Source organism: Labrus bergylta, chromosome 18 (assembly GCF_963930695.1).
Source record: "Labrus bergylta chromosome 18, fLabBer1.1, whole genome shotgun sequence".
NCBI lineage: Eukaryota > Metazoa > Chordata > Actinopteri > Labriformes > Labridae > Labrus > Labrus bergylta.
Genome location: NC_089212.1, coordinates 21,833,065 through 21,860,302, shown reverse-complemented (window position 1 = coordinate 21,860,302; position 27,238 = coordinate 21,833,065). Strand labels below are relative to the sequence as shown.

Here is a 27,238-nt window from a genome sequence, read left to right as displayed (position 1 = left end):
AATCTGCTTTATAAAAAATAAAAAAGAATCATTCTCCGTTTGCCCCTCACTAACCTGGACATAAACTCCCCGTACTTCCCTCGCCCCCCTCTACCTTAAACTTTTCTTCAGCACATCATTTAATAAGAATTTTTGTAAGGATTGATTTGTTGCCATGACACGACAGGCTCAGCGAGGTGTTAGTTAAAATTCAGAGTGCAGATGTTGTTTCCATTTCAGTCTCTGAAATGACGAGACGAGCCTCACTCGAGGACAGCGTGTATAAATGTCAAACACTCGACAATCTTCAAAATCCTCAAAACCTGCATAAATTACAGTGAAGTAACAACTTTACACACGCACGCACACACTTTAAAATACAATTGCATACGGAGAGAGTGTAACTGAGTCTCTTTGTTTTCATTGTTCTAAGTACTTTACTGTACCACAGAAACATCAGAAAAGAGCAGCAGTTTACAGAATGACACAGAGATTAAGACGACATATATATTTCATGGCTTTTCATTGTCACTGGAGCAAATCTCATCACTCTGAGTTTGTTCCCTTATGTACAGTTAAACACCAAATCCTGGTTCTTTATAAATGGTTTTGCTTTAGTCCGTGGAATCACAGCAGCAGTGACAAAAAAATAAACTTTAAATCTTCTTTCTCTTTTAAGGTGACTTCAACAATTTAGGGGGGGGGGGGGGGGGGGTCAAGATTTTTTCCCCTTTCTTAGACATGCATGCAGGAGTCTCAATAGGATATGCTGTAAGAATCTAAAGAGCTATGGCACAGAGCTGTTTGATGTCAAAAAATAAATCACAGCTAGCATGTGTTTACAAGATGGGACATTAAAGTGTACAGCACTTTTCATTATCGTAAATATCTTCTGTTTCGTTCGTCTTTTTACGAGTTTTAAGAGTTTTTAATCCTCTGAGAAGTTTTTGTCTTAAGAGAATCGCCTGAACTTGACGAGTTTCTGGAAGGCCTGTTTGAACTCGTCGTTGAACGCGGTGTAGATCACAGGGTTGATGAGGGAGTTCAGGTACCCCAGCCAGGTGAATATATCAAAGAGCAACGGGTCGAACCAGCACTCTTTACAAATGGCCAAGACCAGCGTGCCCACAAAGAACGGCAGCCAACAGACGATGAACGCGCCCAAGATGATGCCCAGCGTCTTGGTCGCCTTCCTCTCCCGGGCCGCGCACAGCCTCTTCCTCTCCAACACGCTGTCTGCCAGCTTCACTTTCACACTATTCATGAACAGCGGTGTCCCACCTCCTCCTCCTCCTCCTCCTCCTCCTCCTGCTGCCAGAGCGTGTAGGTGTGCTTCCTGGTTGGAGGCAGAATTAAGAGAACAGAGAGACGAGCCAGCAGAGGTCTGGATGAGCTGCGCGGTTGTGAAACGTTTCCCGGAGGACGGCGTCTTGAAGATGCGGGAGCGGGCCGCCACGTAGATGCGTCCGTACAGGATGATGAGGAGCACCGTCGGCACGTAGAAGGCGCCGAAGGTGGAGTAGAGGGTGTACGAGATCTGATCTGTGTTCACCATGCACTCTGTCACCTCCTCGTGGGCTTTGGCCTGCCGCCAGAAGAGAGGAGGCATGGAGATCGATATCGAGATCACCCACACTACGCCGACCATGACCGCCGCCCGGCGCATGGTGCGGCGTTTCGAGTACTCCAGAGCGTCGGTGATCGCCCAGTAGCGGTCCAGCGCGATGACGCACAGGTGCAAGATGGAGGCGGTGCAGAAAGTGATGTCGGACGACAACCAGATGTCGCACACGATCTGCCCCAGCGACCAGGTCTTGCTAACGGTGTACAGGATGCTAATCGGCATGACTAGGATCGACACGAGCAGGTCCGTGACGGCGAGGGAGCCGATCAGGAAGTTGGCGGGCGTGTGGAGCTTCCGGGTCAGGAAGATGGTGGCGATGACGAAGGCGTTCGAAAGCACGGTGGCCAGGGTGACGAGCGCTAAGATTGCGGAGAGGGAGATCTGGAGGCCGAGCAGCGTCGCCTCGCTCCACGGTGGGGCCGTCGCGTTGTCGGGCATCTCTGTGAAGTTGCTGGTGAAGAAATCCAGCGAGCTGTTATCCAGCTCCATCATTGCCTTCAAACTTCTTTTCAGAGCAGCCTGAACATCGTTAGCTTAGACTGCACATGGATCAGCTCAGGCTAAAGCTTGTCTGTCATCATCCTTCATTATTTCCCATCCTTTGTATTGCAATTTTGATTTCACATCCACCTTTAGCAAAAACATTTTACTCCATCATTTCAGTTCTCCGCAAAATGCTCCTGTAATTGAAGCCGGCTAATTGGACCATTTTGCTTCCCTCCGATATTGAGTCGCCTCACTTTTGTTGCTGCAGGGAGACAAGAATCCTAATTGGTATTCAGCTCCGGTCAGACTGGCCACGTCTTTTCTCTCTCTTCCCCAGTTCTCTTATCTCATCTCCAACCAGCAGACAGCAGGCAGCAACACCTTCAGACCGTGCCTTTCCTATCTTTCAGATGCGTTAATGGGCTCCTCCTTTTCAATAAAGCCGAGCGGGGAGCCACGTGTAGGAAGAAGATGACGACAGATACACAAGGTTTGGCTTGTTGTCTCTCTCTCTTATCTCTTTTCAAGCCCATGTGAAGCCTTTAATATTTTGGGGGGGCCAAACTTGATGTTTCCTTGTCTGATTTTTTACAACTTTGGAAAGCCTGAACTAAAAAAGTTACATCCACATCAAAGAGAGGCGAAGAAAATCATCCAGCTTGTGGATGTCCATGCAGTTTTTGTCAGTTTTATGAAAGTTTGCTGAAAGTTCCCTCTGTTGAATGCTCGCGTGTTGGCTTATCCCTGTCCCCGTTCTCATGACGTGTCCTCTGCATTATCTTCATCCTAAGTGGAAAGAACGAGAATGACAAATAGGAAGATTAGTTGTATTCAACTTAAACATGCTTCCATCCCCCACGCTGAGCAAAACACCCACATGACAAACCCTGCACTTAAAGGAGAGTAAATGATCAACCCGTAATCTCCATCTCGACGTGTTAATGTATCAGAATGACTCCGTACACAGACTCGACACCCACACGCCTCAAGCCATCGTTTGAATTTTTAACAAAATCTCCAGGAAAAAAACATTTTTAACATTTCACAAAGTCATCACCTGTTTGCTTTGAAATCACACTGAGTACAAGATGATCCATCCTTGACAGCTAAAATTCCAAAAGATGAGTCATTAATTGAAACTTTACATCTAAAGCAGTGGTTTTCAAGTTGTGGTTTGGGACCCAAAAGTGGGTCGCGCAGCCGTTTTCAGTGTTCTTTCTCCCCGTTTGTTTTTTTTTTTTCCTTTTCTTAGTTCTGTCACATGTTTTGTTCAATCTGAGGTCCAAAGTGTACAATCTTTTCATTAAATAACTCTAATTGGTTGAAAAATAGAAGAACGTTGTGTAGGGATTCTCATGATGAAGTTGGTGGAGGGTCTTGATGAGGCTAGACCAGTTAGCCGGTCTAAAGCGCAAAAATTCCGCATTAAAAAAAAATCAATGATCGCAGCAGAGAAGAGAAACTTCCCATGTTGCTTCCAGGTCAGAGAAGACAGAGAAAAAAAAAGTCATGACAGGATGACGAGCTGACTCCCTTTTCATGTACAATGAAAGGAAGTGAATGTGATAATGTGGCTTCAGGTCCCAGTGGGGAAGGAGGACTGGAGAAGACTGTTAATCAACGCATTAGTCTTCCCCCTCCCCTCCGGCCGGCCCAACAATCTCTACGTGAGATGTGCTTTCATTTATTATTTAACAGCAGCAGAACTCACACTGTCCACTTTAAATTCAGAGGAAACAGGAAAAACATACATTAAGTGTCATATTTAATAGACTCATCAGCTGTGAAACCTCTTCACTATATCACAACCCACAGTCCTGTCAGAGGGGAACATTGAGATGAAGTGTTAATCTTTTTCTGTAATGTAGTCTACTATTTGTTATGCATATGTGCATTTCTTTACGCCTATGAAAAATATTTTTTTTAACCAAGCATGTTTTTTTTTTGCAGCTAAAAGAGATGGATTAGGATGACAAAATGATGTTGTGTGAATAGATTTACACGGAGGTTCATTATTTCCTCAGGACCGTTTTGCATTTCACACATCAGTAAGCGATGAAGTGATGTTGGAATTATGAAGACACAAAAAAGCTGCTGAAAAACAAACATCAGTGTCTGCCAAAGTAATTACACATGTTTGCTTTTTTGTCACAGTGAACGCCTCCTTCCACCGGAACATTATGAGTGTCAGGGCTGACTTTTTTTTTTCCTCGCCTTTTCCCGATGTGCGACTCTCAAAAAAATTCTTGATTAAATGAAGTGTTGATTGGCAGCCTGGCTCTCAGGAGGGATTACTGTGCTTGGTTGGTGACAATAATTATATTATATTAAACAGTAGATGAAAAACAATCTTGTCTGTTTTAGCCATTCATTTGCAGCCTCTCAGGAGAGCATGACTGTGTTTGTTTGCCAACCTCTGGGATAAAAAAGAACTGAAATATTGTGCTTTGATTATCCAATACACTGCTACGTCCAACATACGGGAGATTTGACGGTTAAAAAGTGCAACTTCAGTGTTTGTTTCATCTTCTTAACGTCCGACTACGTGAGAGCAGAAAACCAACAGAAAGCTTCCTCACGTCTTTCAAACACATTTTCTTTACCCCCAGTGTTTCATCCTGCAACAGGACATTCAAATGGCCTGATGATATAGATTCCTGATATTGATCCCTACATCAAAGACATATTCTTGAACAGCAAAGGAAAAAGGCACTGAGTCCAGAGTCCAGAGTCCACCCAGGCAAACACGTGCTGAACATCCACACACACACACTGAGACGCACAAACGCCGGTCGAACTGAGCCCTGCTGATCTGCACTGCAGCTTTTATGAATTTTAATAATGCTGCAGGACAGATATAGCTCAGTATCGTTACTGTGTAATGGTCGGAGACAGTGTGGGAGCAGCTGTGTTTCCAGTTTGTTTTTCACATTTTACAGGATAACTACTGAGAAGCATTGATGAGTAAGAAAAAAGTTCACTTCTTCCTCCAGATTTTGGTTCACGCTTAAGTATTTTCGACTATAAAACTCATTTCTTTAGGGTTATCAACCTGTTGTGTGTTACTAAGTCTATTTTCTGGACTCAAAGTTGTGTAATGCAGGCTTCAGTTAGGCTACACATACCGTAAGCTGGGACAATAAAACAACAACGATAATTATCGTAATGTAATTTTTTTCACTAAAATAGAACAAATGTTTGAAAGATTTAAAACTTCCATTACACCAGAAGAACTCTACAAACCTTTTCCAGCATTTGAAACAATATCCCCCGTTAGAACACGGCGAAGGAAAGACATGACCAAACGTCCCAACCTCAGCAAGCAGCGGGCGAGTAAACTGTGTTACTCCCCAGCAGCAAACTGTCATATCAGCGTTTTCCAGCTCCGTGCACTGAGCTTATGATTGTGAGATGTTCGTCTCTTTAATTATAGTTCATCATGTTCTGACAATAAAGAATAATTAAACCACCATTAACAATCGGATTTCTTCCACTTTCACTGAGAAGCAAAAATCAGACTTTCAATTTGAAAAAAATAATGATTTGACATTAATCTATAAATCCCAGAATCTGTGTATGTGTGTGTTTGTGTGTCTGTGTGTTTGTTAGTTTCTACTCAATCATTGGTCCGATGGACGTCAGACTTAGCGGGTGTGTTGCCGTGGACTCAGGGAAGTGCAGTGTTGATTGTGAAGTTTAGATGAGCTCAAATTGTTGCTGAAACATTTTAAATCGTTTTTTACACGACGGAATCAAAACTCACTGGCAACAGGAGACGAGCGGAAACAGTACACACGGCGCACGCGCAGAAGGAGACTCGTCCGAGGAAATGTTCTTTAGGAACACGTTAGCTAACCGCCATCAACAAAAGTCGGATGAAATCCCTTTCCTCACTAGGACTACACGTTGCCCCTAACCAGTCCTCACCAGCCAAGTTCTCACCAAAGAAATAACAAACAAACACATTCTGAACGGACACTGCACTAGTCGTGATAATTATCGACATCGACTGATGTGACATTTTTTATCGTGATGACATCTTAGTCATATCGCCCAGGCCTACAGTAGAAACACATAGCAACATCACGGATAACCCCCGAACACATCACCATGATAAGAGCTTCAGCTAACTCCAAAAAAGCAGTTTTTTACACACTGTGTGGTCCTCCTAAAGACAAGGAAACCAAAATTAATTTAAAGAAAAAAATATGTGGAGCTGCCCTTTGAAGCTCTTATCATAGTTTTTTTTTTTTTTTTGCTTCACGTGGACATGTGAAGCAAAACATCCCGTGTAGATCTATTAGAGATAGCTGTAACTACTGATGGATGAAGCATTCCACAGTCTGGCTATACTGTACAGTCCCACTTCACTGCTTCACTGGAGACTAGATTGATAAGCACACAGAGAGGTAATGATGCTCTGTCCTTGTGTTGTAGTATTCACAAAGCATGTCAGCATCAGCTTGTTCCTTTTCTTGTCTGTGTGTCACGCTGACATGCTGCTCTATGTTCCACAGTGAACATCATTTCCCAAACACATGCATACAGCAGCATGTGTGATGGATGGCAGACGAGCTTATCCGTTTACACATCGAACAAGTCAAAGACTAGGCCGGTCTCTGCAGGGTCTGGATCACAACCAAATAAGATAATGAGGCTCATAATGAATGAACGAACGAGAGGAAAAGATTTTCAATCAGGAACAGGCCTCGTCTAATTTGGGCGGTGTACCATTTGTGTGAAATTGTTAGCATCTACATCTGGCTCTGAAATTGAAGATCTAATACAACGAGGCATGGCTCAGTCTGAAATGATGAAACAAGCATTTATCGTTGATATCGCAGAAAACTTTAAGAAAGGATGTGAGACAAAGCCATATCATCAATGAGGAATCTCAGAATATTCATTTAGCAGCCCTGCTTTGTCGGCTACAAATTCAATTCATCCTGTCTGGGACCAAATCCAAGCAGATGCTGCAGCTTGTACGCAGCCTGTTTGTTGGTCTGGTGAAACAGTTAAACCCCTCTGAACCCGGCAGACCATGAGACCAGCGCGTGGCCCTGCAGGGAAAAAAAAGGATAATTGATTTAACTTGGAGGAGGTGGAGCTGTCGCTACCGCTGCTTTCAGCTAATGTCTGCTGTTTACTCGAAACGGTAGGTGAGCACAGGGATGTACTTTGAGCTGTCTTTAAGGTGGGTGGGGGGTAGAACATCAATGAAGAGGAAGGTATGGGATTGGTTAGCTGATAAACGAGGAATGATGAAGGAGGAGTCATGGGAGCAGTCTATTGTAAGCCCAACAAGAATCTGTTTTCCCCCCATCAGATCAGACAAAATAAAAGTTCCTAATTTCATCTGATATTTTTCATCCCCTATCCTTAACCATCTCAAATTGATTTGTAAAGCTTCTCAGTCCAAAATAAAGAATAAATGAGCCTTTAGACTTGCATATATGCTTATGTGAGGCTCCTTCAGTCATTAGCATCACACCCACATTCATTACTTTAAAGGTGGAGTCAGTGGAAATGTCTGTTGCAGCTTGTAAACACAACATTTAAACTGGGCCCCTCCTCCTGGGCTGATTGGCCCCAGAAGTGCACACGCACTGCAGGACATAGTGTGTACATTAATGCTTGTACCTACACTGCAAGCTACTGCACACTAGCATGAGCTAATCTCCGGTGTTTGGCACCGGCCTGTCCAACAGACAGCAGGCCAACTCTGCATCGGCAGGTGAAAGCCAACACAAGGTTCACACTTGTTTTGGAACAAGCTTCATCTGCTTGGCATTTCACCTCACTGTGAATATATTTTCTATTCTTTGCTGCTGTGTCTGTCATATCGCCTGTTTGAATCATGCCCCATGTCTGTATCCCCTCTTAGACTCTCTTGCGTACTGTCATTTGCTGGGGGAAACGCACTAGCCCCCAACCAAGAAACCTCCAGAATCAACCAAAACAAACCAAAGACACCATTATCCAAGCAGAGGACAGGATCCCTGCAGACACAGTCTCTACCGCACATGTACAGAGACACATAAGTGAGGATTGAGCGCCATTACTTTTGTAAAAGTATTTTTTCTTTTTTCGGAAAAAAGCTACTGACTGTATCATCAAGCATTTGTGGCTGCAATTTATTTGCAAACTTTTACTCTGCTGTTCTGTGTATGTGATACATATTTATACGCTGATGACACACTAATGAAGCTCGAAACAACAGCTCCAAAACCATGCCTGTTGCCACTGTGGCCAGTGATAAAGAGATATGCAGCAGAGATATACCCATGTGAACATTCAATTAAAGTAATCACTGAAACAAGTATGTCTGCCTGGTAATGTCGTCGACTGGTGCTTGTGTTGTTTAAAATGAATAATTTCAGGTGTTTTCATCTTGATAACACAAACACAGTCTTTTGGAGGGACCTCAATTACGTGTGACTGCATGTGCTGTGTGTGTTGAGTGTGCTTACGGGGGGCTTATCACAGTGTACCCACAATAACAACATAAGTGCTGTTATTTCCCTGCATGGGTCTCGTCTCTCTGACCACTTACAGATTGCACCGACTTAGTGATTTAAGATGATGGGACTTTAAACAGCCTGAAAAGCTAAGAAGCTATGACATGTTTATATTTTTTGGAGAATTTACTTTAATCTAAAAAGATGTTGAACTAAACAAAAGTAATTTGAAATGGTAAAGAACAACAAACATGATCAAGAAAGCATCTACACGATACTTATATGAATTTAAAGGCAGGGTTAGTCATTTTTGAAAACTAGCATGATTTTGAAAGTAGCATTCCCTCAGTGCTCCCTCAGAAGCCACGCCCCTCACTTACATGCACCGCACCGTTGCTCGAGAAGGGAGGAGGCGTCTGATTGGTTCATCAAATTGGTACCTCGTGGCAGACATTGGTTGAAGTTTTTACAGGCTTACAACTGCTAAAGACTTTCTTCATTCCTTTTTCAGAGCACATGAGTTATTCTGTCATAACCTAAAGAAAATTTCAACCCAAATCTTAAAAAGTGTATCTGGAGAAAGTTACCAACCCTGCCTTTAAGGCTAAGTTAACAACAAATATAATCCAGAGATAAATCCACAAAGCCAACTATGCAAACCTTAGCCCTTGGCTTCCAAATATATATTTATTGTCCAATTGATTCAAGTGGATGAGCTGAATTATTTTACTGTTCAACAGCCAAGCATGCACTGCCAAAGTATTTGGCTCATTTTGCCCAGCATTCGATTCAGTATGCAGTCCAGCTTACTGTTATTTGATTCAGCAACAGAAAAACATTTTTACAATGAAGTAAGCGATGCCCCCATACTGATACTAAAATTATAAATAGCCGGGCAGGGAAAATGAAACTATTGACACAAGGACACTAAAATGATTCAAATGCAAGACTTCCACAGAGCAGAGCACATAAAGGCAGGTTTATTTACAGTCCGGTTTGCTACACAGGCAGTCCAAAAAAACAAGCAAACAAATCCAGAGGAGCAGGTAAGAGGCAGGGTCAAAAAAGCAGGCAAGAGTCATACACAAGGACTGACTGAGAAAGAATACTAGGACGAGGTAATACAAGGGAAAATGCAACGATATGGCAACAGGAGGGAGGACACCATGGATAAAATATGCAGACACTCAGGGGTTAACGAGACGCATGGTGAGGTCAATCACATACTGCCTTCTACATACTCAAAATATACATGCTGCCTACTAACTCAACAGTTAGTATGCCATTAGCAATAGGAAGGGTTAGGGTTAGGGTTAGGGGTGTTAGGGTTGCGAAGTGAGCAAGCATCAAGCTAGTGTGTGACTGTCGGTCCATAAATAAAAGTATAATTTACATGACGTTTTTATCAGAGCAGCACATACAACAACAGTACAGCAGTTTTCAGTAGCAATTCCAGCTTCCTTATGTAGCAATCTTTGACGTAACATCCTGTGTTTCCACGGCAACGATAAACATTCTGTCCGGCGGCTCATCGTGGCAGCCGCCATGTCAAGACACATCCCGATACAACCATAAAGTGAAGGATTTCTCTCGTTTTGATAACATTTGGAAATATTTGAGATAATGCAAGTACTCAACAAAATAACATAGGTTTAGCTAATTTTTAATGAATTTAGATATTTTAATGTAAACATTGTCATAAAATTCTACACGTATGATTAAATGCAAGCCAAATTCCCCTAGGGGCAATAAAGGTTTCATTCATTCATTCATTCAAATAGTTAACATGACTTTGGGTGCAGGAAAAAAGATGTGGTAAATACATTAAATGCAGATGGTGGGGAGATAGTCAATGCATATACAGTAAAACTGATTGCAGTGCAGAATAATGGAAATACATTTTATTTTTTTGAATGGCCAGTGTGTGAATTGCAACATGCCGGCATGTTTTGCTGCAATTCAGGAAATAGCTAACAAATGATATCTCGAGGGGATTTATCTGGTCTTTGTTTGTGGGTGCCTTGGAGCATGGCGAGTGGGTGTTATTCTCAAACTGCGTGGGCTGCATGTGTGCACAATCCTGCCCATGTACTACACACATACATGAACCAACTCCACCACCGTCCAACTATCCACCCACACACACAAAGACAAAGACAAACACACACACACATGCACACACTTACACAAACAAATGTAAGCAAGGACGTACATAAAATACAAATGAATCCTCGCAGGAACGCTGGGGGACACTAAAGGGGCTTTACAGATTTATTGATTTATGGAGACTGACTCCTGTGTGAGCAAATGAAGTGCAGAGAGGCTGTAAGAGAGTTACAAGCGATGCAGTGACAGTGGTCTGCTCAAACCTCTGGGTACTAACGTGGGACTCATTAAAGTGACTGGAAGGATAATATTAGCTCCTCTGTAAGCAGATAGATAAGGAAGAGATTGTTATTAACAGGACAATGTTTCCCTCTTTTCAGCTGCTTAATGTTGTGCAATGAATTAAGGGTACGTTGCAGACTGAATGTGGTTCATAACATATTTTTTGCAGTACTCATGACTTCCTAAAATAAACTTTCATAGCCTCCTACTGCAGACACAACCTTCCCACCAATGCTTCTATCCTCTTCACAGTTATATACTCCTCACTATATGTACATGACCAATAGAAAGTGAAACTGGTCCAGTGCAGATCTAGGACACCTGAGAGGCTCTTCTTAGAGAGTGGGCCTGGGAAGAGCTGATGCAGATATAATCTGTCACAGCCGGCTGTGTGAAAATATATGTATGTGTGTGAGAGGAGGAGAGAAGAGGAATAGAAAGGACAAATATGGATTTGCTTTAAATCTGGGGTGAGTTGTGAATAAACAAAGTAAAACATACATTTTAGGAACTCTTATCCTGTGCAAGATCACAGCAGTGAACAGACTCAACAAGTCTTTCCACTACATTTAAGAGCACCTGACATTGTCCATTCGTTGCATTTTTCTAGCTGAATTAAAAACAAGTTCTGCCATCTTTCACATAAATTATCAGATCCAATATTTTTTCCATCCACTACAAACGAAAGGAATTTGCAATATTTACAACCCAAACACATTGAAGCCTGGATACCTTCTTTCTTTAAATGTTTCTTCACAGACAAGAGCTACAAATACTTAACAAACAATTCATACTCTTGTACCTCCATTAAACTATCGTGTCTCATACCCAAGCTCAGCTTAAAGAGTTTTGATTATGCTTTTCTAAGCAATGGCGCACCACAAGGCTGTGTGCTTAGCCCACTGCTGTTTTCTGTGTCGACAAATGAAATGATTTTTTTTTTTTATCAGGAAGCTCAGGAGCTTTTGTGTTAACCGACACACATTTGAAATAGCACCCTAAAGCCTGGTGAATATCATAAACAACACGGCTCACTACAGAAACTCTGATGGGAAGATACAACAGAAACAACATATCAAATTTATTTGTATTCACAAAGGTCAAAGATAACAGTGAAGAAACCTCACACTCACTACAGTCACCAAGTTAGAGCTGCTAATATCTGGCCTTTGATTCAGGGCCCTGAGGGCCAGCTATCATATACTGTATCACACATCTTTTATTCCAGTTAGAGGCAGTAAATTTACAGGATGATTGCTTCAGGAAAACATGTTATTTCATATGATTGCTCTCTATTATTATCTTTATAACCTATGTTGCTAACTGCTCAGATCCATGCTATATGAATGTTCTGAATGATTTAATGGTGTGTGCACTCTACACAGTTTATGTGTACTGCTGTCCTTTGGGAGATGACAATAAAACCATTTTATCTATAACTTACTTTATATCCAACATAAAATTATCAGTTCTCATGTGAAACAAAGGTTGTGTTATTTAAGCTGACTACCTATTCAGAGTTATTGTACAGTCTAACTCACATTAACTTCCCATTTTCAGTCTTACATTTCATTCAACTCAAACTGCCAGAGCGCCCTTTCAACGTTTCTTCATTATTGAGATAATTATCCATCCAAAATGATAGAAATCACCACGATCTGCTGGTCATACACCCAAATAAAGATTTACTTCATGTGCCTCACGTCATCATAAAAGATACAATATTTAAGCCATCATTTAAAATGTGCACTGAGAAGGAGGCAGTAATACACAACCCCTGCTCTCCTGCTGACAAAGCACAGTCTTTAAAAGTTACAGAGTACAGACAGGTGAAGGCAGGCAGTGCTGAGCAGTGCTGTAAAGTGGAGACAGACTGTAGAGTAGCTCTGGGCCGTCTACTGTGTCCCGAGAGCCTGCTCTATGTCAAGTCAATGTTGTACAGTAGACTTGTAATGGTTATTATATGAACCTGGAGTCTGTGCTGACTGAAGTGATAAACATCATAGAAATACAAAAAGGGAAAGCTCTAATACAAACCACTTAGCACAAAGAGCATAAATAACTGTACGGTTAGATCAAAACAACCGAATGTCTAAGTCTGTTTTCTACTCATTTGTATGTTGAAAAAGTAAACCCATTATAGATATATAAACTGCTAAATCAACCCACATCGTATATTAGTATCCATCTTTAATAATTATGTGGTCATTATGTTGAAATCACTTGAAAGGTTTGCATTCAGCAGCTTTTCAAAATTGCATCAGTTTCCTAACAGTCTCTCAGTGCTTATAATTGCTGATAATGCAAACTAAAGAGAGATCATAAAATATTAAGACGTTAGGCAATTTATAACTCTGAAGATGTAAAATAAGAGTTCTGCCCCACTGCAACCACAGCCTTGTTTGCATTAACATAAAATGGTCAAGGTAACACATCAAATAGACAGTAATATTCTCCAAAGAGCCAAACATTAGGATTGGTTGAGGAGGTCCGTGTCCGACTATGCTATAACGTTTTGCCTTGACATCGGTTGATCCCCCCGCCAAAGAAAGTCAAGAGGCGATGCAATCAAAAGAGCAAAGGTGGCGCTGAAAAAAACGGATTTTTAAAAATTAAGCTTACAAGCAGACATGCCAAAATGCACCAAACTCAATACTATTTTTTTATTCAAACAAGCTCGCGTCTCTATGTAAACGCGCCAGGGAGAGATGACAAGGTTTAGCAAGCAGTGCAAGATCAAGAAGACAGATGTGCAACACAAAACACAACGTACAACCTGTAAACCACCATTCAAGTTTATGAAACAAGTCAATGAAATGTGTGGTGTTTTACAGTTTTCCTGTATTTCTGAGGTGCATCAAATAGGGCATATAATAGGACACGATGAATAACAAGGTTCTCGGGAAATGTGAACATTTTTGGACTTGTATACTAGTTAGACTAAAATGATGACAGAGGCTGAGTTTTACCAGAGAAATAGTAGAGTGTCATCAACATAGCGGTGAAATGAAACATTAGCACTAGTCTGGCTGAGGGTGAGCATGCATGCTGACATTAGAGCATGGATGGAGTGAGCACTGCAGCACCGTACATGTTGTGAGGCTGATGAACTGCAGCAGTGAGAGATGATTCTGTACAGCTTTAGCAGAACCAGATGATCTGGTGTGAAGAGAGATCCCAGCAGAGACGAACATGTGGGCCGATTTGATCTCAAGCAGCTTGTGAACAATCTTCTCAACCCACTGCATTGTCTGTGCCAAGAACACACACTTCTGTGTGTTTTTTTTTGGATTTCAGATGATTGTCCTGTGCATTTTGGGCCTAAGTAATGCTCTGTGAAATGCAATCATTCTGCACAAAAATGTATCTTACATAAAAGGAAGAATATGCAACATTTTACACATAAATACAGAAGAAATCCACTATCCTGATGTCTCTCTCATTTATGACAATGAGTGAGAAGCACAAGTCCCACTGGCTGTGTTGTTGTGTGGGCTGTGTTTACATGGCTGGGACGGCCTTGTGTATAAATCTGTTTTAGTCAAGGACTAGAGAAAAAAATAAGAACATACTCACTGCTTATTTGGAAGTCACAGAATCGTTTTCAGCTGAAGGTCATTCTGTTTAATTTACATGCAATGTGGAAGCTAGCTAATGAGCGCTGACATTAGCCACTTGACATGTAATGGTAATGGTGCTTAATTAAGGTGCATTCTATACGTGCAAACTCGAGGGATGTTGGAGGTGTGTCACTGGAGGAGAGTGGAGGCTTCAGTATGGCGGAGGTGTTACTATAAATTAAGTCAAATGTGGGGGTTTTTTTTGCATCTTTTCCAAACTTTTATACTTTTACAATTGAAAGAAAAGTCTTGTTGATAAGGGCCACAGACAGATGTAAATCTCATGCAGATAACATATTGACTTAGCTGTCAATTATTCTGGACGTATGCATCAAGCATCGCAGGACCTCACAGGAATTGTGCAGAAGCTCATTTTTAAGATAAAAAAGAACCTGACATCTTGAGTCTTACGGTCGGAAAACATAATTAGAGTCAAGTTTCTAACAGAGAAAATGGGCTGTCAATTACCTCAATGGGCAACTTTAACAAGTGAAAACAATCTTGTGTTCAGAGAACGTCCGAAATCTAATCCCAGAAAAGATATTGGAGACTTTGAAACCTCTTTTATATGTCAATGTGTGTGCTAAACAAAAGAGACAAGACCGAAGCAATTACACATTTCAAACCAGTGCTTTCTATTGACTCCTCCATCCTCGTTCCAGTGTCAAATAACATACAAGTTTAGTTCTAAAGCTGAAACTGGTACTTTCTCAAATGTTTACTTGAGAACTTAAATGCATTATTGAAACTATAATCCTCCATCATTTGGGGTAGTGAATCGTGGATGTATTATATATTTTCAAATCAGGAGATGTTTATTATTTATTTCTGTGTTGCTTTTTAACTTTGCATCAGTTTGTTTTATCTGCCTCTACTTTTTTTGCTTAAAGTTGAATCCACTACAGGCTGTACCAACCAGCACAGGTAGTCCTAAAAAAAGCACAAGAAAGAACAAACTGTAACTTTCTCTCCTCTCCGCTCTAAATAAGTTAGAGAAATCTACAAATATGCAACCAGGACTTTTTGTTGCTTCTTCCTGTGGAGCTGAACTGCTACTGAACCATGACCCCAGAACCGGGTATGAACTGAACTTTGAGTTCTTTGAACTATTTCACCCCTACAACCATGATGATTACAAATTCACATCAGCTTTGATGCCTCAGCTATAGCCAGTCAGGTTACAGCTCACTTCTATCAGCGGACTGTAGATTAAAAGGGAGGAATGGGGTATATTTGTGTATTCAAATATTTGATAAAATACATTACCCCTGAATCAAAACAGCAGCACAAGAAGGCTTACAACAAACAAAGGAGGATGCACCTCAATCGATTACAGGAGAAAGATAATACCAGAGATCATCTGTCACGGGTAGAGCCAGGGGAGATTGTCCTCTAATTGATTATGCATGGCCTCACTACCAATGAATACGGAATAAGAAATAAACCAGATGTAATAAAATTCCCTTCGGGTGTCGCTGAGATATTGTGTTAAGAAGAATGTGAGGCGCATGTCTCCTAAGCACCGAAATCAAATCAGGTCATTTTAAAGTAAATGCTGCAGCATGCCTGTAACAGATATTGAGCAAATCAAGGTGAATGTTACAGTACAGATGCTTCTCTTCTATCAGGTGTTATTCTCCATCCTCCCAACATTTTCTCTCTTTCAGTCAACACATGACAAGACTCTTGGTGGATGCAGACAGCGCCCTCCCTCCCTCCACAACTGGCTTTAAGTAATGGAAACAGGCACCTTTCGACGAGCAGTCAGACTGGAAACACTGACCACTAATGGTCTGAGTGGCAAAGCTGCTGCTGTGAGGGTGAGGAATGCAGGCTTGTTCATACTGTGATGTAAACCCCTATAGTCCTTTTAATACCTGAGTCATGAGTTACCATGAGCTATAATTATGGTTTTTCATCAGCAGGAATCAGCACTAATTATATGGGTATCCTGAGTGTTGATAGGCCCGAGACTGAGATATACGGAAATGAAAATACAGAAGGATATTGCAGAAGGAATAGGTAAGTGGGGTGAAAGGGTCTAAGAGCAGAAAAGGGTGAAGCTGAGGAATGCGGCATAAATGTGATCAAAGCAAACAAACACACTGAGGTGAAATCATCCAGGATGAAAACGAAGCGTGATTAACATTTCTCTGAGACAGTTGAATAAAATGTTATGTCCCCTCAGCTGGTGTATAAATGATGATAGCATGAGAAAGAGAGATAGAGTGAGAGAAAGGAGTCTTCCAGTTACAAATAACAAGTCAGTCTTCCTCTGAGTCCACTCCCCCGTAAATAATCCTGGCTGTTAATCCGATGGGATTACCATTGATACAGTGTCAGTTTTCAGTAAAGCTTTAATTCCAGAGTGAAGAGAAACTCAGCAGGATAAACATTGACGGGGGGAATTGATGAAGGATTTTAAGAAAACTAGAAAATAAAGACTGGATTGGGTCGAGTCAGTGCACATGTTGAGATGCGTGTATTCACGTTTACTGGCAAAGTGCAATATTATCCCTGTATAATGTATAGCAACATTTTTACATGAGCAAGTTTTCCATTCAAATGTGCAATTTTCCCACAAAATTTTAACTAATCTCAAATCAATTAATTCAACACAAAGTATGTAAATTCAGCCACCAGGGGGCTCTCAATCAAAACAAGAACAAAAGATGAGTTGAGGCTGGCGGGGAATCATGGGAGTGAGTCACTGCTACCAAATATATCATTTATTTTTCGTCTGCGTCCCATTTTTGTTCATCGAGGTTGTTTTAGCTTTGTTCAAAAGCCATGTGCCTATTGATTTATTTGCATCTTGTTTCCATTTTACTTTTGTTGCAGTTTTTCTTTATTTTCATCTCAATTTGAGAACACTCAGCCAAATGCAGAAACTTATTTGTTCATCATCATTTGTACTCAGAAGTGTTTTATATGCAAATCTTGTACGAGCTGGAAAACAAATGAAAGCCTCCTTTATCGAGCATAAACTCTTAATTTTGAATATTGTTCATATAAATGGAAAACTTGCATTTTTTTCAGATTTTTTTCAGACCTAATAAAGAATATCGGCTTTGAGACAATTACCTTCATGAAGAATTTATACATCAGTTAGTAGCAGCCTGTTCGAAATAAATAACCAAGATTTCAATTTGATTTGTGATATTTTCTCGACTAAATTTCAAAACATTTTGTAAAAATGTGTAATGTCGCCCTCTGCTCATTCATCTTCCTGTTAGGGTGCTTTCACTGCGAGACATCCTGGATGTTTTTTTGGGGGGGGGGCATTTCTGGGCTTTTGTGTCTGAGCGGGACTTCAGCAGAGTAATCTCCTGTGCATTGGGAGGGAAATCTCAACCGTGATAACAGCAGCTTCCAAGTCTCCTCTTGGCTGACTTCTTACCAACCCGATGTCTGATGATCAGCAGAGCATGAAACAAACATGTTGTATACACAATTCTATCTTTCTCTCTCTGTTACGGCACTTGTTCCTGCCTTTCTATCTTTCTGCAATGAGTCACTGTTTTCATGTAACTCTTGGTCTCATTTGAGTCTTATCTCTAAAGTCTCATCATTTACAGTATCTCTCTATAGCGTTTCCTTTTGAACACTCTGCATCACATGCCTTCATCTTAGCTGCTCGTTAAGCCTTCTGTTCATCTAAGGGATTGTCCTGCTTCATGTTAGCCTGCCTTTATCCTAACCTTAATAACATGTTTATCCAGCTACACTGAAACGCTGGCTGTCATTAAGGATCATGACGATTCTTAGTCAAAACTCTACCAGTGACTGTTTCCAGTTCTGGATGCCACTGATGATTGATCTAATGGAAGGATCATATCCTGTCGATTGTCCTGGGTCTAGACCTGTGAATCTGCCAACTACCCCGATGGCAGAGGCTGCAATGTGAGTGACAATCAGAAGTAACAAATCCCGTTCTTAAACATTCACACGCAACCAACAAAGCAGGGGGAGCAACTTGGGGTTGAGTGTTGAGTGTCTGCAGGAGCTGGGGATTGAACCCTCGACCTTCTGGCAACGGACTCTAACAACTGATCCACAGCCGCCCCAAAGTTTGCATCGACAGTATAGGAAACCTCCCTAAAGGGTCCCCCCATCTGACAACATTCACTCTTGTTGCACTTTGACAATTGTTAGATTATGATGATTCTGAACTTTGGAAAAAATATAAACATGTTCACATTTCTTTCGTTGGTGTCAGATCATCTATCTCATAATGTTGATGAATGCTGGTTGAAAGGGCCCTCTATCTGGATTTTTGCCTCGGGCCCCCCAACAGACTCCAGAATCGCCACAGACTGTCACACCGTGTGATGCTTTTATTGACTTTTAGACGTTAAGTTTGTCGAACCACTGTTTGCTCTTTCCTATATCAGCAGTTGAACAAATAAAAAGAGTGGCTCTCGTCTTCATCATTGCACTGCTAGTAGCTCCTGGCGATAATCCCAATATTGACAAGTCCTGTCACTGAGATAAAGCCCGCTCTAAAACTTCAAAACAAAGATATTACTGTAGTGTGGTGAATTACAGCAGTGCTGTAGTGTTCTTCACGGACGCTGCCTCGCCATCTGCTCAGCTGTGAGGCTGCTACTCACATGCTGCGCTACTGTAAACAGTACAGTCCAAACAATGAAAAGCAAAACACTGTGTTAGCTTAACTCAAAGGGTTTGAGTGTGTTTGGTATGCGATGGGTTGGAGAAGAGTCTGAAAAATGAGTTTTTGAATGCATCTGCGTCTTGTTTCCACTCCAGGTTTCAGTTTTAATAAAGTCCAGTCATGCAGTGTCAGACCCCAGCAAATACATTAGACTCTATGTGTTACACGGTCACACGCTAAAGATCACAATGTGTGCTATTCATGAGGTACGGCTGCCTGTGAATTACAATGAAGACGCTTTGACCTGCTGTTTCACAGGGACCCTTTACTTTAACGTATAGTAAGTCGTTCAACAAGTCATTTCTTTCCTTGCTAATGTTGCTCAGGCTCTTGAGCTACTGTATCAATTCGCTAACAGTGGAAAATATACCACTCAAAATCCTTTTCTCAATAGTATAGTCCACTTCAGATAGATGATGACAAAGACAGACTTCTTAAAATAGCAACTGTATACTTGGTCCACTACCGCTAGGAGACTTTTACCACCTCTAGCTAGCTAGCTAATAATGGTTTTGAAGTGTCTAAAAATGTAAATTTTGGTTGGCGTTTTTTTGTTTTGGATTATGAAAATTTTAAAAAATCAGAGAATCGAAAAAGACCAAGTACTTTGAGTTTTCTGTTGTATCTTTCATCACAAGAAGTACACTGATTTACACAAGTTAGCTAGCTAAGCTAACTTTAGCTACATGACGAGGTTCAAATACACACTTCACATCTCTTTGTCTTTTATCTTAGGACAAGATCTCTGTTACATTAATATGCAGACATTTTATAATGCCAACACAACTGCAGAAAGTCTAAATTAATATGTCATTGACAAAGTTCAACCAGGACTGCCAATTAAAATTACACAAGTGACTTAAACGTCACGCTCTCATGCCACACATGCTTTTTCTCACGCTAACTTGTTGCGCTTTTTTCCAAGCCAGTCGATCGGTTGCTGAGAGTACACCTGGCTAAGACAGCACTTTTAACGCATTGCCAATGAACATACCAGTCATCATCATTATCATCTTCTGTTAGAACCATTTAGTCTATTCAGTAACTAATTCCAATCATATTCAACTTGGGGTTAAGTGTCTTGCCCAAGGACACGTCAGACATTTGGCTGCAGGAGCTGCATCGAACCCCCAACCCTCTAGTTAAGAGACGAACCGACTCTACAAACTGAGCCACAGCCGCCAGTGAATTTCTTGACTTTCTTTCTGTCTTATCTCAGAGATTTTCAGCCCAGAGAAGCTTTTTGCCATCAGGAAGGGTTCAGGATTATAGCTTCAGCTCAATTTTCTGGAGGATAAAGAACAATATTGCTTCAGGCAAGTGATGGAGAGAGACTAATGGCGATTTTTAATTCTCTATGTAAACGACATTATTAGAGAGAGCTGTTCTTCTCTGGAAGCGCTCGTGAAGCCCTCAGTCATTAAATGCCTCTTCCTACATCAATTATTAAACCAGAACTTCATCTTGTGCCTAATGAGCTACAAATGAGGTTTTTTTTTTCTGATATGCTCTCTCTGGTGCCCCAGATGAGTGCAGAATACTCCTCCACCATTGTGTCAGAAAATTACATATTCAGCCGTATCATAATCCAATATTCATTGTTTCAAACTCGCTTAATTCAGTGACATTGTTAAATAGGCAGAGGGGATGTGAATGCGTGTTTCTGTCATTTAAATGGGTTGTGGATTCAATCTTCCGTCTTCCGTCACACCCTGGTAGTTAGCATGCACGTGCGCAGGATTGTGTGTGAATATCTGAGCGTGTATGTGTGTGTGTGTGTGTGTGTGTGTGTGTGTGTGTGTGTGTGTGTGTGTGTGTAGCAGGTTTGCCTGAGCGGAGCGAGAGAGGATGAGGGGAGAGAAAGGTGCAAGCGTGAGAGCGAGAGAGGAAAACCCCCCTCTCTTGAAGGGGACATTGTGTGCCGAGAAATACCTTTCATCAGAGCACAGTGATGCTGAATCTCTTTGATTTCAGAGTGTTTCACGTGTTACTCACATACTTGAATTAAAAAACCCCAGAAAAGATGGGTTTCTTAAAACCTTAAGGGCTCAAAGAAAAAAGGTCAAAAGATTATTTGGATTAAATGGACCAATGCTGAGGCTGCTCACCTCTATTGCATCTCCTCATGTTATTCCAACATTTCTTATTCACTACAAAAATAAATCATTACAGGTAATTACAACACAAGGGTGATATTAAAAACAACATGCATACCACATTACCGCAACATGCATGTTTAATAATGTCCCCAAGGAATCTATGCTTCACTGGTTGACCTATAATCAGTATAACTATGAAACTCTACTCTCCTGTCCCACATTTGTTTAATGAATTCAGCTGCTTATACCAAAACAGGGTGCAGGGTGCAGGGTTAAAGGAACACACGTTTAGTTTTCAGGTTAATGTCAGAGACACTGCACATTCCTGCCCATTACATAGGAATTTAACCCTTGTTTTCAATTAAATGAGCTTAATTTATCCTTGAACTGCCTGAAGACTCACGCTCACAAGCAACCGGCTTTTACAAGAAATGTTAGAAAAAGTAATTGCAGCCTTCATGTCTTCTCAAAATGATTCTGTCAAAAGAAAATATCTGTAAAGTTCCACAAAGCTGCATTTAAGACCTCAAACATTATTTGCGTTTTTAAGCATTTTTATTGAACATTACATTCCTTTTGAAGACAGAATTTTGTTTTCAGCTGTCACCTCATCTTATAAGTCAGGATCTTTATGCAGGTTTCATCCCTGTGGTGTTTTTTAACCAAGTATCTCGCAGCCTCAGGACCGATCAGTAACAGGCTCCCTTTGCTTCACCCACAAGGATCCAATATTGTCCTTGTGTGAATCTACACTTATGTGCAGTGTCCTGTTTGTTGTCTGCTGTCGACATGTTCCCCTCCAACTGTGCCTCTGGAATAGTTCTGTCGGGACATCAAAAGTGATCTCAAGTGACATTTTCATACTTGCTTCTTTCCCTGTTACGCGGTCACATTTGTTACATATACATCTACCTGTGAAAAAAAAATGGTATTTCTGCAAGTTAAAAGGTTATATTTCACTGTGGACTCCGTTTCGACTTCCACACAAATAAACCTGTTCTGCGCGCTCAGATCCGTGCGTAATGGTAACAAACGCGGACTGGTTTGTCATGTTATGTTCAAAGGAAGATCGTCAAACTTACCAAATTGCACCTCCATTTGGCGAATCTCTCTCCTCCTCTTCGATACAAAACGGAGCAGAGAAGATATCAGAGAATCCAGACAGAGTGTCCCTCTTTTACGCACGTCCAACAACACGAAACAAATGAAACAGGAGACCGGGTACATTCAGACGGAACCAGCAGATGGGCTCTGGAGGTGTAGATGCTGAAGCTGCTTCACGTCTCCACTAGCAGGTGGCGCGTGCGTGTACGTGTATGAACACAGCAGCCAAACGCATTCAAACCCTGCTATATCAAAAGTCCCACAAACTACGATTAATGTCATCCTGCTTCTATTAAAACAGTTTGTTCAAAAACCGATTTGTTTTGCCCCAAAGTTCAACCATAAAGTGTAAAAAAAAAAAGTGTGGACATCCATCTGATCCATGAAGGCGCAGCTCAGTGTGTGTTTGTCTTCTGCAGCCAAACAGTTAAACACTCTGGGGAGAAGCACGGGTGCTTCCTGGCGGTGCTCCTGCTCCTGCGATCCGGTCCGCTTCAGTGGAGGAGAGAAACGTCAACAAGTTGCTTCAAATCTGCGAATCTGTGAGGATTTCATGGGACTGGCTGCGCGGCAGATTCACACATACTACTGTGAGGGAATCAAGACTACATCGACTATACAGCCTACAGGCGCGTTGTTCCAGCAGCTCTGTGGATTTCTTTAACGCTCCGCACTGTTAGTGTTTACAGTAGGATGTTCTCAACAGCGGGATCAGAAACTTCCAGGAGGAGGCAGCTGTCAGTTCAAAAAATGTTCCACAGCAAACTAACAAAATGTATTTTCGTCTGAGGTCACTTACTAATAAAGCTGAATTCATGGATCATTTTAAAGAACATTTTAAATATTTTCTTATTCATCTCAAGATATTTTTTATTTCTGATTTATTCCTTCTGAGTTCTTAAATAATCCAGATCCGTTTTAGTTTTTTTCCATCCTGACTTTAGAGGGGACAGCTCCCCAACAAGTCTGATAAGTCTCAAACACTGTCCCAGAGGAGATTTAAAGAGTGTCAAATGTCAATGTGATCCGCAGTGATCAGCCTGACTCAAAGCAGTCCCAGTCAATTCTCTGTGCTTACAGTGAGGTTTGTAAGCTGAACTTACTCTGCTCTATTTTCTGCTTGTTTTCTGTTTAAATCTGCTCCATCAGCAGTGCTGAGCTGTAAACTCGCACGCATCAGTTTTATCAAAATTTCATGATTTCTAAAAACCCCTGTCCACACACATTACTCCAACACTGTCATGATACAGGATGCTACGCTGCTGTCATGCTGATACTGCATATACAGGGAAACACGTGTGTGTGTGTGTGTGTGTGTGTGTGTGTGTGTGTGTGTGTGTGTGTGTGTGTGTGTGTGTGTGTAACCCACATGTCACTGTCACCATGCAGCACGACTACAAAGAAGGCTCAGTTTGGGATTCTGTACATTTCAATGTTAACTGTCTGAAACAGATGCTTTTACTGAGCCAGAGTCATTCTTAAAGAAACAACCACAGCCCCAAATAAAAAAACATAATTTTAAATCTTGTTCTGATATAATAAAGAAAAGATCCAAAGTAATCTGAGGACACAACATCTGGTCAAAGTGTCTATTATCCGGTTAGGGGTCCATAAAACCTGATTATGGACCCCTCAGTGCACATTATCCTTCTTATGCAGTGGTGGTTCTAGACCACTTTTACTCAGGGGGCCAAACTGGGGCCAGTTGTTTTGTCAGAGGGGAACATTAAACCCAGCTGAAAAATAGACAAAGATGATCGCTTTAAAAAAAAAAATATTATGCCAAATAATAACGCACATCATTAAATACCACAACATCAAATACCATGATTTATATTTGTTTCAGTATTTAATACTAGATTGTTAGTCTGGTTGTTGAGTCAAACACTGTGTATGTGTTATAAGGGGGGCTCATCCTTTTGGAGGGGTGGCCACAGGGGGGACCAATCTCAGTTTGTTTCCAGGGCCTGTTGTTATGACAATCCATCCATTATCATACCGCTCAGTTTCTTTACTTTGTCAGAAGATTCATTTCAAGCGAGTTGTCTGAAAAGCTCTCCTCTGAAGTGTGAATAAATGGCGGGTTAAAATTACATTTCATGATTGGTGCTAAATCACAGGACAGCGTGCATTTGTTAGTTCATTAAATACTTTGATTGAGCTGCTGTTTTTCTCGCCCCGCTTCTGTAAATTTGATCCCTAATTGAATCAATAACAGCTCCTTGAAAGCTAATTAGCAGGCTCCTGGAGTTTAGAAAATGCTAATGGAGAAATGGAGCGCATCATTTGCACACATGTAAGAACACACACACTTTATGGGCTGATTTAAGTGGAAATTAAAACTGCTGAGGTTTGAATAATGAGGGTTTGTCTTTGATCCTTTCGGGTCTCCATCCTTGGGTAAAGCAAGCGACCACACAGGAGTGAAATAAAGCGCAGGATTGTTTTGTTTTTTTAGTTCAGCTCTCTGAAACCATTCACTGTAAACGAGGGGGTCAAAGTGTCACTGTTGAGATTTTTTCTTGCAGCCATTGAACATCCTGATATTGCAGTTCAAACCTCAGCTAACGGTTTTGATGTCTTAGCTCGATTTTTCTGAAAAGTGTGTCTTTTATAACATCATTACAGGACACATCGTGAAATAGTTATCCTGCAGCTAAACAGGTCAAGTGTCGAGTCTGGAAACACTGATAGGAAATGTCATTAAATGTCAAATGGTGTTTGATCCTTTAACAAGAAATGTCTTTGAGCTGCTTCAGTGGAGATGTGGGAGAATTTCAATTCATGACTTTGCCTGAAGTTATGTCGTGTCCTGAACTAAAATACCCCAAAAAAACTTCTGTAATATATTTCATTATAATGTTTACTTACAATTAGTGTTGTAGTCAAGAGCACACCCAAGTTTAGAATCAGAGATGGGGCGAAGCATCCAACAAAAAACATCCGTGGGGTTATTGAATTGAGCCTCTAACAATTTATGGTTGGTCTTGAAATCCTATTATGTTAGTGACCAGGGTATTAAATCTACCAACAAAAGGTAGACCACTGAATGAATGCAACCTTTACGTCTCCTAGAGAAATTTAATTTGAAACAGGAGCATAAAAACATCAAAACAGACTTCAGAAGCCATAAATGACAACACATAATTTAACGTGAAACATTAGCATCCTGAATACATCCTGAATCATAAAAGGCCCACACTATGTTTGAGGTTTAAATAGTTCCACAAATGGTTTTCACCCCCCCCCCCCCGGACTGATTTTTATATGTTTGACTAAAGAATGCAATCATCTCTTTTTTAAAAGATGATAAAAACATCAAACACTTTGAGAACTGTCTTTGGACCGAACAGATTTGGACTCTCAGAAACTTGTGAGCGTTTTTGCAGCAGCGTTATAAAGTAGGAACATTGAAAGTCCAATAAAAGCCAGACACCTCTGTGTGGCACGGTGATGTATGACTGGAAGCAGGATGAGTGTGCACATTACAGTCTGTTGGAGCCTTACCAAGAGGGAACCAGATATCTTTACTGCCTCGCCAATTCAAACACTTAAAAGATTAAACTTTCAGCCCCTCCCTGTTTGTAAAGCAGAACAAAGACATTACTGTGTTATTATCGGATCCATCAGGCCAAAACACATCCCTCAGAGCGGGCGTCTGACGGGATGGAGAGGGTTGAATGTTTATTTTTTAATACCACTGCGCATTAAAACACACCTTTTAGCGGAAATCCATAACGTTTAGAAAATGCCCTGCACCTCTGAAAAACACCTGCAGCTTGTGGATCAATGCCGAATCTCTATATGCCTTTCTTTGAATATAAAGCGTAAATGCTTGAGGGGTCATAAAGAATATATCGAGTATGTTGATATTTTACCTTAAGCTGTTTCCACCAGGCCAAACCTGAAGCCAAAAAGGGCGACTTCATACACAATGAACCACTTTCATCCTGGGATTTCTCGTTGAGGGTCCTTGCACTGTGAGTGCTCGGGCCCTATTTAATTTTTTATGCGCACCCTCCATATGTAGAGAGGCAAGTCTATAAGTCAGTGTGCAGAACGCATCTGAGAGGAAGACGGCTCACAGCTCATTTGTCCACAGGCTCAGCAGTAGTGTTCATGATAGGCATTACATGTTTTTTTAGCTCATCAGAGCCAGTACATATATTTTGTAGTTTACATTATTTTTGCAATAAAAAAACAACCAGCATTTTTTTTTTTTTTTTTAAAGATTTATTTTTGGGCTTTTTGTGCCTTCAGTGGAGAGATAGGACAGTGGATAGAGTCGGAAATCAGGGAGACAGAGAGAGAGTGGGGAATGATGTGCTGGAAAGGAGCCACAGGCTGGATTTGAACCTGGGCTGCCCGCTTTGAAGACTATAACCTCCAAACATGGGGCGCGCGCACAAACCACTGCACCACCAGCGCCCCAAACGACCAGCAACTTTAAACCTCAACTCTCACTGGATTTATTTTGAATCAAGTCTGCGTGTTTGATGAACTGTGCCCGTTTCTTCCATGTGTCAAATACAAGAAGATATTGTCGAGGTTACAGGACAAAGCTGATTTTAAAGTTTTTGCAACTTCATGTGGTATTAGTTTCAAGTCGTGAGATAAAAAAAAGTATTAAAGTTGAATCTTTTTATCCTTTAATGGGATATTTTTAAAGTAAGAAACATATGGAGTGTGGTCGGCCTCATCCTTTAAAGTAATATTCTAGTGTGGAGTGGAGCTCTTCTTAGGAGTTCACGGCTTTTGTTTGCTGGAATCAGACAAAGGAAGACGTTCCCTCTGGATTGTTCGCT

General features: G+C 41.1%; 1 protein-coding gene across 1 annotated transcript; it reads right to left on the bottom strand.

The window, feature by feature from the left end:
- Window positions 1-392: 392 nt before the first annotated feature.
- htr1d (5-hydroxytryptamine (serotonin) receptor 1D, G protein-coupled) lies at window positions 393-23,204 on the bottom strand. Its single transcript, XM_020642679.3, has 2 exons — window positions 22,412-23,204; window positions 393-2,875 (listed from the first exon to the last, which is right to left on the bottom strand). The coding sequence occupies exon 2, from the start codon at window positions 2,093-2,095 to the stop codon at window positions 932-934; it is 1,164 nt and encodes a 387-aa protein (XP_020498335.1). The 5' UTR covers window positions 2,096-2,875; window positions 22,412-23,204; the 3' UTR covers window positions 393-931.
- Between the last annotated feature and the right edge of the window lie 4,034 nt (window positions 23,205-27,238).

Excerpts from the sequence above, each read along its gene's own strand:
- htr1d (XM_020642679.3), bottom strand. The coding sequence starts at position 2,095 with ATGATGGAGCTGGATAACAGCTCGCTGGATTTCTTCACCAGCAACTTC.